At 34.8% G+C, this 17,061-nt stretch overlaps 2 protein-coding genes across 2 annotated transcripts; both read left to right on the forward strand.

Annotated features, from left to right (window-relative positions):
- The first annotated feature begins 370 nt into the window (after window positions 1–370).
- LOC140867222 (dynamin-related protein 4C) lies at window positions 371–2,314 on the forward strand. Its single transcript, XM_073272299.1, has one exon. The coding sequence runs from the start codon at window positions 371–373 to the stop codon at window positions 2,312–2,314; it is 1,944 nt and encodes a 647-aa protein (XP_073128400.1).
- A 10,559-nt stretch (window positions 2,315–12,873) lies between these two features.
- On the forward strand, window positions 12,874–16,774 carry LOC140860627 (COBRA-like protein 6). The gene is made up of 7 exons (XM_073263629.1): window positions 12,874–12,937; window positions 13,045–13,127; window positions 13,259–13,627; window positions 15,498–15,597; window positions 15,754–15,910; window positions 16,023–16,294; window positions 16,452–16,774. Exons 1-7 carry the CDS (start codon window positions 12,874–12,876, stop codon window positions 16,733–16,735), a joined length of 1,329 nt encoding a protein of 442 aa, XP_073119730.1. The 3' UTR covers window positions 16,736–16,774.
- Window positions 16,775–17,061: the final 287 nt, after the last annotated feature.

The raw sequence follows: 17,061 nt of genomic DNA on the forward strand, positions 1-17,061 counted from the left end.
TCGATCGGGAGGACTGAAAGGTTGGAAAATGTCTTTAATTTCGAAGTTGAGAAGATGAGACTCTGCGAATTCAAAACAGAAAACAAAAAGAAATTAATTAGTTAGTGTTCATTAAATATGGTAAGCTAGCAGGCACCCTTTGGATTCTCGGAATTAAGCTAGCTAGCTAGCACTTCTCTTTATAAACTCCTTTTCAATTGGATTTTTAAGCAACATAATAAACATTAACATCAAAATATATATATAGTCACAATTAAACATGACAGGAGGGAGTCGACGTGGTAATAATGTTTTCAAGAGCAAGACAACCTCATTCAACTCTGTCGACGGGGAGGAAAATATCTTCTCACCAGAGGAAAAATCCAAAGCGATGGTTGTGGTATCGGCGCCGATCGTTTCTTCCTACAACGATCGGATTCGGCCTCTCCTCGATGCTGTGGACAGGCTGCGACACCTTAAAATCATGCAAGAAGGCATCCAACTGCCCACCATCGTGGTGGTCGGAGACCAGTCTTCTGGCAAGTCAAGTGTTCTTGAGTCCCTCGCAGGCATCAGCCTCCCCAGAGGCCAAGGGATTTGCACCAGGGTTCCTCTTATAATGAGGCTAGAGAATCATCTCCATCCTCAGCCCGAGATTTACTTGGAGTTCGATGGAAGAGTCGTTCCTACCGATGAACAACACATTTCTAATGCTATTATTGCTGCCACCGATGAGATTGCTGGAAACGGAAAGGGGATTTCCAATACTCCCTTGACTCTGATCGTCAAGAAGAATGGGGTCCCTGATCTCACCATGGTTGATTTGCCTGGGATAACTCGTGTTCCTGTTCACGGGCAGCCAGAAGACATCTACGAACAGATTTCCAAAATAATCATGGAGTTCATCACTCCAGAAGAGAGCGTGATATTGAATGTTCTTTCAGCCAGTGTGGATTTCACCACTTGTGAGTCCATCCGAATGTCTCAGAAAGTGGACAAGAACGGAGATAGGACTCTGGCTGTTGTCACCAAAGCTGACAAATCCCCTGAAGGCCTGCTGGAGAAGGTAACTGCGGATGATGTCAACATAGGCCTTGGATATGTCTGTGTCAGGAATCGTATCGGAGACGAGTCTTACGACGAAGCTCGAGCCAAAGAAGCCAAGCTTTTCGAAACGCATCCCCTTCTCTCCAGCATAAGCAAGGCTATGGTGGGGATTCCCGTCTTGGCACAAAAACTTGTTCAAATCCAGGCATCCATCATCGTTAAATGCTTGCCCGATATCGTTCGGAAGATCAACGATAAGCTCTCGACCAACATGGAGGAAATCAACAGGCTGCCTAAAACCATGGAGTCCGTTGCTGAAGCTATGACAGCCTTCATGCATGTTCTCGGATGTGCCAAGGAATCGCTCTGGAAGATTCTGATAAGAGGCGAGTTCGACGAATACCCTGATGTATCTGAGATGCATTGTACTGCGCGACTTGCTGAGATGTTGAACCAGTATTCGGATCAGCTACAGGCGAACAGTACCAGAGAAACTGATCCCAAACACAGTTTCCTACTGGACGAGATCAAGGACTTGGAGGAAACAAAAGCTATTGGGCTCCCAAATTTCCTCCCTAGAACGGCATTTCTCACGCAGCTGCAGAAAAAGGTTAAGGGGATTTATCAAACACCCTTTGAATTTGTCGATAAGATATGGAACTATATCGAAAACGTAGTGGTCAGAGTCTTGATGCATCACTCTGATAACTACCCTCAAGTTTTATCTTCCATTCGAAGAGCGGCCCAGAATCTTGTTGCAAAGAAGAAGAAACAGTCCACTGACTGGGTGATGGACATTGTGGAAATGGAGAAATTGACGGACTATACATGTAATCCGGAGTACGTCGCTACATGGAATCAACTGATGTCTCGTCAGGGAGAGCTTATGAAAATCGTCAGAGATCACTCGAAGCCCCCGCAGTTGCATATAGACGGTTTTGGGGATGTTGATGTTTCTCACCTGAGGAGCAATGTTGAAATAGTGCAAGAAGCATTTGATTTGAAGATGAGGATGACGGCTTACTGGAAAATCGTGCTGAGGAGAATGGTGGATTGCATGGCTCTTCATTTGTTGTTTAGCCTGCAAAATCTTGTGAACAAGGATTTGGAAGCAGAGATCATTCATGAGCTGATGGGGCCGCAAGGAAATGGATTGCAGCGGATGCTGGACGTGTCGCCCGCGGTGGCGGAGAAGCGTTCGAGGCTGAAGAACAGCATAAAACTACTCAAGGAGTCCAAGGATGTTGTGGGAAATCTCATGGACCGAATCTCCGGTAATTACGATTAGGATTGATTTGGCTTAAATATTTACTGTTTGAATGAATTTGCTTGTTTTAAGTTTGGTTTTGTGTTTGCTGTTAGTGCTTGTTTCAATTCTTCATCTATGTCATGCGAAGTTTGAAGTTCATAAGTCCCTCCTAGTGATTATTAATTATGAAATTATAATTGATTAATTATCCATCCTTATTAATTACTATCTCATTATAACTCATATATATCTCATCTTCTTTTCATGTTAATCAAATTAATTTTATTACTTTTTAAGTCCCAATAATAAAAAAGGACTAAATATTCTATGAGGAAAATCAAATTAACGCCTGAATATTCTCCATATTTTATTTCCTTTTTCTATTTCAAGTACAAAAAATATAATTTTTACTGCCAATATATTACATGCATGATATAATTACTATTATCAAATTAATATTAAAGTTATTAGGAGTAAATAGACTTGATTAAAATGAGAGTCAGTGGGCGTTAGAAGAGAGGTTAATCCCTACTGTCCATTTTTTTTTATTTTTTTTTACATTTATACATTTATGAATATTTTGATTTTTACGTTTATATTCATGTCATTCGCCGGTAATTATCATGACGTGATGTTTAATTTAATAAATGTTTTGATTCTGCAGCGAAAAATGTGATCTTGAAATTTATTACTGACAACCCGAAATTTCTTTTCAAAAGATACTTATTATTGTTTTATAATATCCCAATAGAATGCCATATAAGTAGACCTGGTCATGGTTCGGGTTGGCATTTAGCCAACCCTTAACCGGCCCGCCAATGGCTGGTTCCGGTCCGGGTCGGTGAACCGACGGTTCCGGTCCGAGTCCGGATCCGGTTAACCGCCGGTTCAGGGTCCGGGCTAAACCGTCCCATTTAAAAAAAAAATAAAAATTTTGCGCCCCAGCGCTTCATTTTAAGCGCTGGGGCGCTATACCTTCGAATTGAAGCGCTGGGGCGCTATACCTTCGAATTCAATTCGAAGGGGCAGCGCTGCTGGGGCACTGAACCTTCTAAATTTTATTTTTTTAAAATTTTTAAACAAATTTTTAATAAAACATATTTTTTAAATAACCTCAATCAAATATTTCATATCTCCATAATAAAAATCTATTACATTTATTAAATAAACAATATATTAGAATTTCAACATCTTAATATCTTATGACTTAATATTACAAATCTATTACATTTTATTCTATTTCACTCGTATTTCCTCCCGTCGTAGTTCCGGATGTTCCTTCGGTATCATCTTGGTCTTCTTCATCATTTTGAATATGTTGTGTTCGAGTAGCGGCTTTTGACCAATCATTGAGCAAACATTGGGCTTCCAAGTTTTTCGGCCTTAAGCTAGAACGTCTTTCATCCAATATATTTCCTCCAATACTAAATGTTTGCTCCACTGCAACTGTTGAAACTGGACAAGCTAGAATTTCTTTTGCCATTATAGCCAAAATTGGATATATTTGTGTTTTTTGCGACCACCATCTCAAAATGTCGAAGTTTTCTTCGTCTGTATCACTAAAATCAAAAGTAGTGGTAAAATAATTCTCAAGTTCCTGACTGGAACTTGAGGATCCTCGTGGACGTTTCGTCCGTTCCCTTAATAAAAGTTGCGCTTTAGTAAGTTTAGAAGAAACATTACTAGTTGCAGTGGATTGTGTTTCATGTGAAACAATTTGTCCACCATATTTGATGTTATATTCATTATAAATATCAAGTAAATGAGTTTTAATATTAAACAAAATCAATGAGATAGAAGGAATCGTTTCCGCAATAGGCTCCAAAGATTCATAATATAATGTTAACATGTCGTTTAAGCCATCTAATTTAAGTCTAGGATCTAAAACAAAAGCACATAAAAAAATTTCAGGAATGAGCAAAAAATATTTTTTCCATTTTGCTTTCATGACGAGAATACATTGAGCTAAAGCACTATCATTAGAATTAACATGTTCATAAAAAATACAAGCAATGTTGCAACAATGTGTTAAAACTAAATGTGAAGTAGGGTAATAAACACCGGATAATTGGTCACTAGCATCATTAAAAACTTTTAAAATTTCACAAATACTAGTGCATATGTTCCATTGATTTGAAAACAAATAAATATCACGAGCTTGAACAAATTGATGAAAAAATGTACATAATAAATCTTTATATTCAAAAGAGGATAATAACAATTTATATGTTGAATTCCAACGAGTTGGAACATCTCGTGCAAACCGCTTAGGCTTCATACCATTTACTCTACAAAATTTTTCCCATTGCTTCATAACTTGAGGATGTGTCCATAAATAATGAATAGCGTTCCTAATTGGTTGAATATATATGCCTAAACCTTTTAGTCCATCTTGAACACACAAATTTAAAATATGACATGTGCATCTAATATGAAAAAATTTACCACCTAGTGATGGTTTACATATTTCAATAAGCTCACTAATACTAGAAGTATTTGCACTAGCATTATCAAAAGACATTGAAAAAACTTTGGTAGTTAGACCATATTCTTCTAAAATAACAAATATAAGTTGCGAAATATTTTGTGTCGTGTGTGATTCGTTGAAACATCTATATGCAAGCAACCTTTTTTGAATGTTCCAATTATTATCAATCCAATGACATGTAATACCCATATATGAACAACTTTACCAATGATCACTCCAAATATCGGAACACAAAGAAACTTTATTATTCAAACTATAAAATTCCTTAATTAATTCTTTCTTTTGATCAACGACTAACTTTTTCATTGTGCGTTTGAGACTATTTCTTGGAATACGTCTAATAGAAGGATTTGCACTTGTAGAAAGCCAATTTTTAAAAGATAATTTATCGCTAAAACTAAAAGAAAGTTGTTCAACCGCACAAAATTTAGCCGTTTCTTCTCTAAATCTAGCTTCGTTATATTTAAATAGTTGAGATTCATTAACCGATTAAGAAGAGAATGCCGGAATTTGAGTTTGAGCACGATCAATCCCAATTTCCACCGGATGATTTTTCTCGATATGTCGCGTCAAAATTCCATATCCACCTCCTTGTTTAAATTTGTAACATTTTGAACAATATTTGCATTTGGCTTGCAAATCACCGGAGGGAAGCGTAATCTTCTCGAAGTGTTTGGTGAAGATATCGGATGTCGGGCGAGGCACCGCTCGAGTTTGTCTTTGAGAGGCCGCCGGATCGTTCATACTTTATTGACTTGCATGATGACGTGGTGGTGGTTGTTATTGTTCAACTTGTTGTCTTTGTTGCGCCTCTTGTCGAATTTCTTGAATTTCATCATCGGAATATTCAAGATCAAATCCATCGACATTGAATTGAAGATACTCGACCTCGGGTGATATGATGCTCTTTTCCTTTCCTTTTCCTTTGTCACCCCTACGACTTGATCCCGCTCCGGACATTTGTAATTGTATAAATATGAAAATAAATTAACAATTGACAATATACCAATAATCGAAACTTGATATTTTTGATAATTCAAAAAATTGAAATGAATTGAGAATAGAGAGAATGAAGAGTAAATTGTATAAACAAAATGAAAGGGGTTGGGGGTATTTATAGATAAAGAATAAAAAATAGATTTTAAAAAAAAATAAATCGACCGACCCGGCGGGTCGGTCGGGTCTACAACGGCCACGAAATCGTGGCCGTTGATCTCAACGGCCACGAAATCCTGGCCGTTGAATGATCCAACGGCCACTTGGTAGTGGCCGTTGGATCATGTGGCGCCCGGATGGGCGCACGTGTCCAACCCGGCGGGTCGGACCCGTTCAACCCGGCGGGTTGGACCGCCGGGTTCCCGGTTTTCCTAAGAGAAAACCGCAACCGGACCGCCTATGGGCCGGTCCGGTTCCGGTTCCGGGTCGGACCCGTTGACCCGGTTAACCGGCCCGTTGACCACGGGCCGGTTCCGGTCCGGGTCCGGGCCCAACCCGGCCCTTGGCCAGGTCTACATATAAGTCATATGAGTCGAGACATAATTCACACAATTTTCAACATCGATAATATATTATGGAAAATAAGTTTTTTGTCGAGTAATTTTATCTTTTTTTGGGTTTTGGTTCATTAACTTTTTTTATGTGGGTTTTGGTACATTAACTTTGCATTTTTAGTGTTTTTTTTGTCCAACTGCATACGTGTCAGCTTTTGATTGGTCCACGTCATCAGCCATGGACCAATCAAAAATTGACATGTATGCAGTTGAACCAAAAAAACACTGAAAATGTAAAGTTAGTATACCAAAATCCATATCGAAAAATTTAATGGACCAAAACCAAAACATGGACAAATTATTGGACCAAAAAACTTATTTTTCCTAATATATTATCTTTTCCGAATAAAATAATTTAAACAACAATAGACAAATTTCTAGTTTTAAAAGAATTCGATCCATAATATTTTTGATCATATTACTCTCTCTCACACACACACATAGTATGTATCTGGGATGTCATTTGAACTTCAAACATCTCTGGTAACTACGAATCTACGATTAGGGCTTTGCTGATTTTAAGTTCTTTTTTTTGTTTTTTTGTTTTTGTTTTTTTGCATTCGGGGTCGGTGTTTCAATTCTTCATCTTTTAAGTTCACTACTTTTGTTGCGAATATCACTAGTTTTTTTTAAAATTATATATTTAATATATTAATTAATGAATTTGATCTGGGAAAAATATAATAAATATTAAATTTATCAATAAATTAAAAGGTTGATATAGAAAAGAGGTGCTTTCTGTTTTTTTTTTTTTTTGTAAAAAAAAAGATAACGACCGCTAGTTCAAAAAGAAAAGGAAAAAAAAACAGAAAAAAGAAAGACATACTACAGTGACAATCAAAAATAGGAAATAAATACAAAATATGATATTTAGATAAAGGTAATAACAAAAAAGAGCCCGTACAATAACTAATATCTTAAGCTTCCAATTTTGGTTTCTAAAATTACAATTAAATGAAAATCGAAAATTAAAAAAATTAAGTCAAAAGAAAATAGTTCACTTTGATGTATAAATAATCATTTCCTAACAAGAGTTGCATAATTTTGACCAGTTTGAAAATTTTCAGTAAATTATAATATCTGCTGACCTAATTATGAAAGAGTAAAACAGAGAAGAATTTATAATAAAAATATAATGCCACAAGAAGCATATATGTGCAGAATCAAGTCCAATAAATATTATAATTAATTATGTCATGCATGCGAAGTTTGAAGTTATTAAATTATAATTAATTAATTATCCATTCTTATTAATTACTATCTCATTATAACTCATATCTCATCATTTTTTAATGTAAAATAAATTTTATTACATTTTAAGTCCCAAGAAAAAAAAAGACTTGATATTTGATGAGGAAAATCGAACATCCGACTATTCTCCATATTTAAAATCGAAAAAGTGATCAGTTTCTTTCCCTATTTCATGTACAAAAAATATAATTTTTACTATAACTTTCAATATCAATATATTACATATAATTACTATTACCAAATTAATACTTCATCCATCCCAATTATATTGTCCATGTTTTCTTTTTTGTTTGTCCCAAATATATAGTCATATATCATATTTAGTAATATTATTTTACTTCTTTACTAATATACCCATATTAAATACACACTGAAAATTGTGTAATTATTTTTTAATACATTAAATAGGGATAACATAGGAAGTTTATATAAAATTTACTTTCTCAATAAATTTTTTTTAATCTGTGTGAAAAATAAAATAGTACAATGTAATTGAGCGGAGAAAGTATTAAATTTATTAGGAGTAAATAGAATTGATTAAAATAAGAGTTAGTGGGAGTCAGAAGAGAGTTAGTAGGGGTGGGCACGTGTCGATTAAATACCCGATCTACTCGATTTTTGCACTCGATCAGGTTCGGGTCAGGTCGGGACCCGAACTACCCGATCCAATTTCCCACCTCTAAGCAAATCCACCGATGGATTTTTACGCGGGTTGGGTTTAACAATGTGGCATGTTAGATCATGTCCGGGTCCTAATTTTTTTTGACGAGATAGATTCCGAGTATAGCCAAATATGTTCCGTCGTAATTCCTAAGTAGGCTTTGAATTTCAGCCATAAATTAAAGCTAAAAAAAACCTTCAAAATTAATAAAAGAATTTAACAGGAGTGTTATTTAAACATTTTTTTAAATTAAAAAAAATCAATAAAACTGGTTTACAATAAGTTATACATATAAATTGATATACAAAAAAATATTTAATATCAGTTTTTGTAAAAGTACTCTTTGAAGTTAACCTATATAGAAGTGTTTAATGGCATCGGTTCACTTGAAACAATGCTCAAAGTGTCCAATATGAGTGTTTTTATGAGATTTTTTAAAAGTTAAGGCAATACAAATGATAGTAGAAATCGATTCTATTGCCTGAACTTGTACGAATGGTTTAGAGAAAGAATTGTTTAAACCGCACCTAAAAGTATTTTATAGGAGTGATAAAAATCGATCTTACAAAATAACGCAATAGAAACGGTATATATCAACAACTGAATAAATCGTTGCTAAAAGTACTCATTAGAAGCGGGCTCAAAATTGTTCATAAAGGTTAGCACAATAAGAGCGAATGATAACAACAGTTTACAAATAATTATTGCTATAACTATTCAGTAAGACCAGGATCAGGAGTGCTCCTAAATATTATATCAATATAAACGGTTCATAGCAGTTGTTTGTACAAACCGATGCTACACGCACTCTGTAGTAGCGGTTTCAGAAAAGCTCTTAAAAGGTCGGACAACACAAACGGTTCGCTCAAAACCAATCCTACTATGCAACTTTCAAGAGCGGTTTTGTAGCCGCTCTTAAAAAAATACTTCTAAAAGAGGTGTTTTTGTAGTGTTGTGGAGATCTGGATAACCCGATTAATACTAGAACTGTTCCAAAGACCAAACTTTGTGGGTTGTTACCTACATCACAAATCAAAGTGAGTGGCGCTGGGGGTTGCCCGGAGAAGACACTCAGACGCTCAAGTCATTATTTTTCCAATAAAAGTTCTAGAGAATTAGAACATGTGAATATAGAGAGCGTACTTTAATAATGAGAGGACTTGAGGTATTTATAGATAGTCGGAGAGTTTTATCGGTTTGAGCCTCTTATGAGCTTTTTGGAATTTATGAGGCTTGATAAAGTGTCCCAATAAATATATAATATGATATACAAATGAATTGAATCATTGTGATTGAATGGGGAGAAAATCAAATTAAGTCATAACCTATGAATATGTAACCGGCCGGGAAATTTTAATTATTATTTTTAAAATAGTAAGCCAGCTATTTTATTGTTTTGATAGCTAGGTTTGTGTGATAGTGTCAGGTAAAAAAAAGAAGTGGGGGCCCACATTTATGCCTAACAATGGCACGACGGGGAAAAAGAACACAAGATATAATAAATACGTAATAGCATGCAATAGGATGGTGGGAAGTTAATGTTTGGTAACTCACCACGGCTGTGCTCCAGAAAGCGAAGGCCTTAACGTTGGGCGCCACATATATGTCCTCTGACAACTAAGGTGTTAATATTCAACCCAATCTGTCAATCCGATACGAATCGATTCAAAAAATATCGGATTAGGGTTAGGGATTTTTGAATTTGGGTCAAATCGGGTTGACCTGTAAGCTAACTCGAAAATATTAATCGGGTTAGGGTTAGGTTCGGGTCAACCCAAGTTGATCCGAGATGATCCGAATAATTTTAATATTATTTCATTTATATAAAAGTAAGAAATATTTGCTATATTTTTATATATTGTATGTTTGAAATCTTTTTATTGTGTATTAATATAATAGATTTTAGTAATTTAATGTTTATTTTGTATAATTTTTATTATTTTTAGTAAATATACTTTAAATATTCTACAACCATACTTTCAAATTTAAATTATATATAAGCTTATATTTTTTTATTATGTGATTAAATTAAATATTATTATTATTATTGTGTGTTTTGAATTTTTATTTAATTATTTTGTTAAAAAAATATAAAAAATCCGATTGGTTCGGGTTGATCGGGTTGGCCGAATTCGAGTTTGGGTTGATTATTTTCGGGTTGGTTCGGGTTTGGATTGGTTTCGGGTTGGTTCGGATTGGGGTAAGCGACAAGTGCGGAAAAAATATAAACATATTTTGGTGTATTATTTTATTTATTTTATGATAGTTAATGTTTTTATTACTGTAACATTGAGACAAGTGGAGATTATTATTATTTTTTTTTGCTTTTATATAAATTTGAACATGTGTTTCTTTCTCATAGAAAATATACTCGCTTTCCTTCACTTCGTGTCAGTATATTTTTGTTTTTATGGATTGATAGTATATGTCACACCAGAGACGGAACTATAGTGTGACAGAGTCTCCTGAATTATTATTATTATTATATAAGTATTTTTTTGTTTAATTTATATATATCTATACTACATATAACGGGAGAGAGTCTGACAAAAACATTAATTTCCTGAAGTTTTTTTTCAAATCCCAAAAATGCCTTTTCACCCTTCAACTTTTAATTTTCAAGTATTTGGCTAAAAAAATAATATACATAAGCACGCATTGCACGCATAAATTAGTTAATATATTTGAGTCTCTCTCCCTGTTTACGTCCGTAGCCCAGTTGGTAAGGTAGTTGGTTTTTTCAAAAGGTTGCTGGTTCGAGTTTTTAAAACCCACAAATTCACTCGACTTTTGTTTTTTGTTTTTATTTTTTTTATTTTTTATGATAACTCTTAATAGATAATTATATAAAGGACAAACTTTGAATAACTCCCTAATCTTGAACTTGAGTTGTGCTTAATTTTTTATTTACCAAAAGTTTGAACTCCCGTTGTTTAAATTGTTCCGAAAATGTCCTTGAATTAATTTGAATCATTATTTTTTCTTGAATAATTAATTCGAAATCTGATTAACTTGATTTATCAAGGTAATAAATATTTTATCGTCGGATAAAAATTCAATTGTTTCTACTGGATAGAATCCAATAGTATATAATTTTTCAAAAAGTTTAAATTTGTTTTCTTTTCATTGCGTTTTGGACATTAATTTGCATATTGTCCTTCTTCGTTGCACAACCAGCATGTACAATTCTTTCTTTTACTCTTTGGGCAAGGTGGTTTCTTATTATCAATTTTTTTTATAGAATTTTCTTGTATAAGGTTTTCTGAAGAAATTCTTTTTGAATTTATTTTTCTTATAAGAAACGATTTTTTTAAAAATGATTTATAAGGCTTATTAGTTTTAGTTTGTTTGTGTCGTTTTATATATTCGTGTGGCCTGTTTATTTTACAGCCTTATTTTTTTACTGTAAATTCCATTTTATCACAGCAAAGCTTATTGTTTTGTTTGTAGGATTTGAAAATCCTTTTATTCAGTCTCACTTCATGATATTTCTTTGTTATTATATCTTTGATAAATTTAATAGCTCCTCCTAATGTATTTGACATAGGGACTAGTTAAAAATTTGTATTTACTGTATATTGGTATATTGGGTATCTTATTAAAGATACTTAGTGTTTGGGAAAGCTTCTAAGAAGGACTTTTCAGCTTTTTCTTCACAAAATTTTACAAAATTTCAAAATTTTGTTAAAGAAAGCTGAAAAATGCTTTCTAGAAGCTCTCCCAAACACTACATAATGTTCCTTTTTATCAGCATCTATTAACTGATAATAGTTTGTTTCATAATCAAAGATAAATTCTTTTAGATAACATAAATTGCATAGTTTGATATTATCTAGAATAAAAATTGATCTATTTTGCTCTATGTTTTTAGCTACTAAATTGGCATCATTATTTGATATTCCTAAAAATTCTTGGTATATGGTATCAATTAATATAAACATATTCCGGTGTATTAAATCTATCATACTGGGAAAAAAGTATTTTTTTTGTTTTGTTTATTTAATTAACTAGATATGGGGAAAACAAATTTATGTTGGGAAAAATTATCGAAATAAATAATGTAAATCATGTTTGGAGAATTTGCCATAAATTCCCGTAACAGATGTTGCTTATGTAATGATCAAGTCAGAATATATTTTAATTTAAGAAATAAAAGTGATAAAACAAGAGTTACGTGTGATCCAAATTGAATTAAGAAAATGAAACAAGCCCCTCAAATTAAAGTAGTCATGAAAAAGGAAGATTCAGTAAAAATATATAAGATACATGTTGACAAAATAAACCTCCTGAACTAATCCATAAATTGAATTCAAAGACTCGTGAGCCATATATGCATGCATGCTTAACAATTAATGATCATGAATTAATTAATCAGAAAAAATGGGTAAATGATAGTGGCCGGGATAAGATAATGAAAGCATGCAAATATTGATTAAATTTGCGAATTAATGCATGGGGTGATTCCCCTAAATATGGCAATTATACGTGCATCAACCATTCCCCAGAACACATGATCAAACCACCACACGGCATTTTGCTGTAATTTACAAGCTAATTTGAAGGGTAGGAGAATATAATTTGATATATATCCCCGGCCAGAACACAAACCATATATTAATTCCAACTAAATTTTTTTTCTTGGTTTATAATGGAAATCAGGTTTTTGGTTTTAATAACATCAATACTAGTGATCATCTTCAGTAGTTCCGGATGTAAGTAGTTGTTTTAATTAATTTTCTGCTTAAAATATTTATGGGATTTAATAATACGTACCCCTTGTGTTCTTGATGATGTTGAATTTTCGGTAATTGGAATGCAGATGCTTACGATCCAGTCGATCCATACGGAAATATTACAATCAGGTGGGATGTTGTCCGGGACGTGGGATATGGAAAACAATTTGTAAGCAATTCACCAGATGTCCAAGAATTTTTAAATTTTTTAATTTTTTTTAATTGTGTTCGTGCATGCATATATGTTTGACTCGAATTAAGCAAATGGTTTTGTTTTAATTTCTCCGGCCATGCCTGCAGGTGAAGGTATGGATGATAAATAATCAATTATACCGACACATAGAGTTGCCAGGATGGAAGGTGAGCTGGGTATGGGTGGGGGATGAGGTTATATGGGAAATACAAGGAGCTGAAGCCACTGAACAAGGGAATTGTTCAGGCGCATTTAAACATCTGCTGCCTCACAGTTGTGAAAAGCAACCGGTTATTGTCGATCTCTTGCCTGGTGCCCCATTCAGCAAACAAACACTTGATTGTTGCAAAGGAGGTCTTCTTTCTTCCATCATCCAAGCTGATACTCAAACTAGTTATAATAATAATATTGCAGCATTTCTGATGCTAATCGGAACTATTAATGCTTCTAATGCGCCGCCTCAAGTGCCACACAACTTTTTGTTGGAAAACGCGGCTCTCTGATCAATCACGATTGATACCCGGTGCAGCGGAAGTTTAAAAATTTTATCATGGAACAATTCCATGGTGTGGGTATCAACTGTTCAACGATTAAATTATTGTGTGTGTAAAATTCAAATAACAATTAATTAAATTTTACCTTCAATCTCGAAGCGAGATTAATGGACACCACACAGATTTCTCTGCGCTTCTTGTATCTCCCAGGAACTGATGAACTCTTTCAATCAGGTCCACGAATGAGGTTTAAATCCCTCTGACAGATTGCACTAGAAAATCTGTCAGAAGTTTTCTGCGAAGAGATTAAACGAATCTGATTCGTTATTCCTGACTGCGATTCAAAATCACAGACCGAAATTTTCTCACGCAGAGAAGGGAGGGGGCGGCCGAATACTGAGAGAGGGAGACTAGGGTTTTCGATTTTTTTTCTCTCAAATTATGACCTGTTGTTTTTAATTTCTGTACTGCAATAACTTATTTATAATGCAGGCCACTAACACCTTAGGGCCCATTAGTCATAAGTTGAGGCCCGACAAGCAAAGCCCACACGTTCAGAAATTAATATAAAATTCATCGTGACTCCGATTGATAAACCGATTTTACCAATGTGCACAGAAACCATTTCTGCACATTTTATAGTCAAGATAAATTTTCCTGAATCCGAATTCAGTGGTTTCCAAAAATGTACATCCCTATGTCATTTTAGGAAATCCTACTCCCTTACTCTTATTTAAGAAGTCCAACTTCTTTATTCATTAAATTTAACTCTTTAAATTTAACTATCTCAACGGGGATTAAAACTCCATTACACTGTGTGACCCTCAATGGTTCAGGGATACAGCTAGCCGTGGGCTCACAACTCCTTGTGACTCGGAACAACGATTTCCGACTTGCCCAACGAATCATGGTAAAGCGCCTAGCAACATCGCCCCATGATTCCCTAGGTATCACTGATAGTGCCTACAAGAACCAGTAGATTTTGGTTAGCGTACAGTACGGTCCCTTCATCCATATATCCCGATCGAATCAACAACCATTGGTATATCGAGAGTCGCTCAAGATTCGATAACTATACAATACATCTTGAAGATCCAATTAGTGACATCGCATGTGCTACTAAGAAACCATTTCTTAAATCACATCAAGTACTCTGACCAGAGATTCGTCACACTAATATCTCCTCAGATCGCATAGGATATCCACACTCGCAAGTATGTGGTGAATCCTTGACAACAATGCATCGACTCCTATATGTGTTGTAACTGTACCCAATCCCGACACCTGATGACCCCCATAGAGTCGGTAAACGAGTCAAAGCACAGTACTAGCATACAGAGTCTCCATGATGTTTCAAGTAGTAAGGACTAATGGTGTACAACCAAAACCGCGGACTTTATCCACTCGATAAGTGATAACCACTTGGAAAGTCCGGATAGGGTAGTTCGATTATTCATCCTATGAATATCCATTTGCATGCTTCGAACATCTCCATGTTCCCTACCAATGAAACGTGGTACTCCGCATCGCAAATGCTAGTCTCACACTCGAGCGATCCTTATCCTTATTCTCGGACGGCTCAATCGACTAGGAACAGTTTAGAATATACAGTGACTATAAGATGTATTTCATGATAGACATCCCCATGTTCTACCACATCTTACATACACTATAGTATATTCAAGGTCTTTATCAAAACAACAATAGTATATCACAATATAACAATATGAAGAAAGATAAAGTCATTGCCATTAATAAAAGTGTAAATTTACATTAAACAAAAGATTGTTTGTACAAAGAGTCATCAAAGCCCATAGCCACAAGTTGGCTCACTGGGCACCCACTCTTTCAATTTTCTCTTGGCATTTCTGGATATACCTGTTCAGATCCGGTCCTGGTTCAACCCACAAAATCTTTTGAAGATCAAGGGCGTAGGAGGACACAAGCCATCGGTAAATTAATTAAGTGATATAATTATAATTTGTTCCTAGCTCTCATATTCTTTGATCGACTATATATATATATATTATATCGTGCAGCTTGTGTAATCCTCTTTCTTGAAGAAATTTAATTTGAAAATGCGTACATTAATATAATTTATCTTGCAGCTACATATAACGTGACCTGCTCTTACTCCCAGTTCCGAGCTGCAGCTGCCCCGACTTGTTGCGTTTCTATGTCGGCATTCTATAGCAAGACCATCGTCCCATGCTCACAATGTAGCTGTGCTTGCCAATTACCACAAAATGGATCGTCATGCCTCAGGTATTCTAATTATAAATTAAAACATCGACTACGTATCCTCGTTGTAAATTTATTTATTCAACTAAAAAATTAAAGCACAATTTATAATATCCTTTAATTTCTTGATCTGTAGGCCAGCGGACTTACCTCCGCCTCTGCAAGTAGAAGCCAACGAAGAACCAAGGCCAGTGCTGCAATGTTCTCATCATATGTGCCCCATTCAAGTGCATTGGCATGTCAAACAGAGTTACAAACAGTATTGCAGAGTCAAAATCACGCTTTCTAATTTCAACTATGTCAAAAATTACAGCGAGTGGAATTTGGTGGTGCTGCACCCTAATCTTCAAAATCTTACACAAGTTTTCAGTTTCAACTACAGGCCTCTCAACCAATATGGCAACACAAGTAAGTTATATATACTTGCGTCGGGACAAAGATTCTTGTTCGTTGTCGCTCAAAATTTGTCATTTAGTTTCGTGGGAATTATGTAGCCTATGTTGATATAATAATAATAATAATAATAAATACTTATAACATGTTGATTACTTATGCGCGCATGCAGATGACACGGGAATGTTTTATGGGATAGAGCATTACAACGATATACTGCTACAGGCCGGTGAAAAAGGATATGTGCAAACAGAGATGTTGCTGTACAAGGATCCTAAAGATTTCACGTTTAGGGAAGGGTGGGCATTTCCAAGGAAAATTTCATTCAACGGCCAGGATTGTGTTTTGCCCCCACCAGATGTTTATCCAAGGCTCCCAAATTCATCTCATTTTAGTGCACTATTGTCAACCTTCTCTATGTTTCTGTCATTTTTGTTGTTTCTACTGATAATATAATTCTGTCATGATCAATTATATCAGTTTATATAATGGATGCTTATTTACTTATGTATTTGAACTATGAGGCTTACATATATAAAATTTACAAGTTATGTATATGAATTTTATCTCAGTTGTTCGTTCACAACGAAAAGTTGACAATTAACACACTTGAAAACCACGTGACTAAAAATTGAACAATCCACTTCCATAATCATCTCACTCTACAAGTTTTCGTCTCACTCTACAAGTCTAGACCTTGATTTCAAGGTTTTATTTATGAGTAAAATTAGGGATTATGAATGTATCATTCGATTTGGAGACGAATAATGAAATCGCCTAGT

The sequence above is a fragment of the Henckelia pumila genome, chromosome 4 (genome assembly GCF_033568475.1).
Source record: "Henckelia pumila isolate YLH828 chromosome 4, ASM3356847v2, whole genome shotgun sequence".
NCBI lineage: Eukaryota > Viridiplantae > Streptophyta > Magnoliopsida > Lamiales > Gesneriaceae > Henckelia > Henckelia pumila.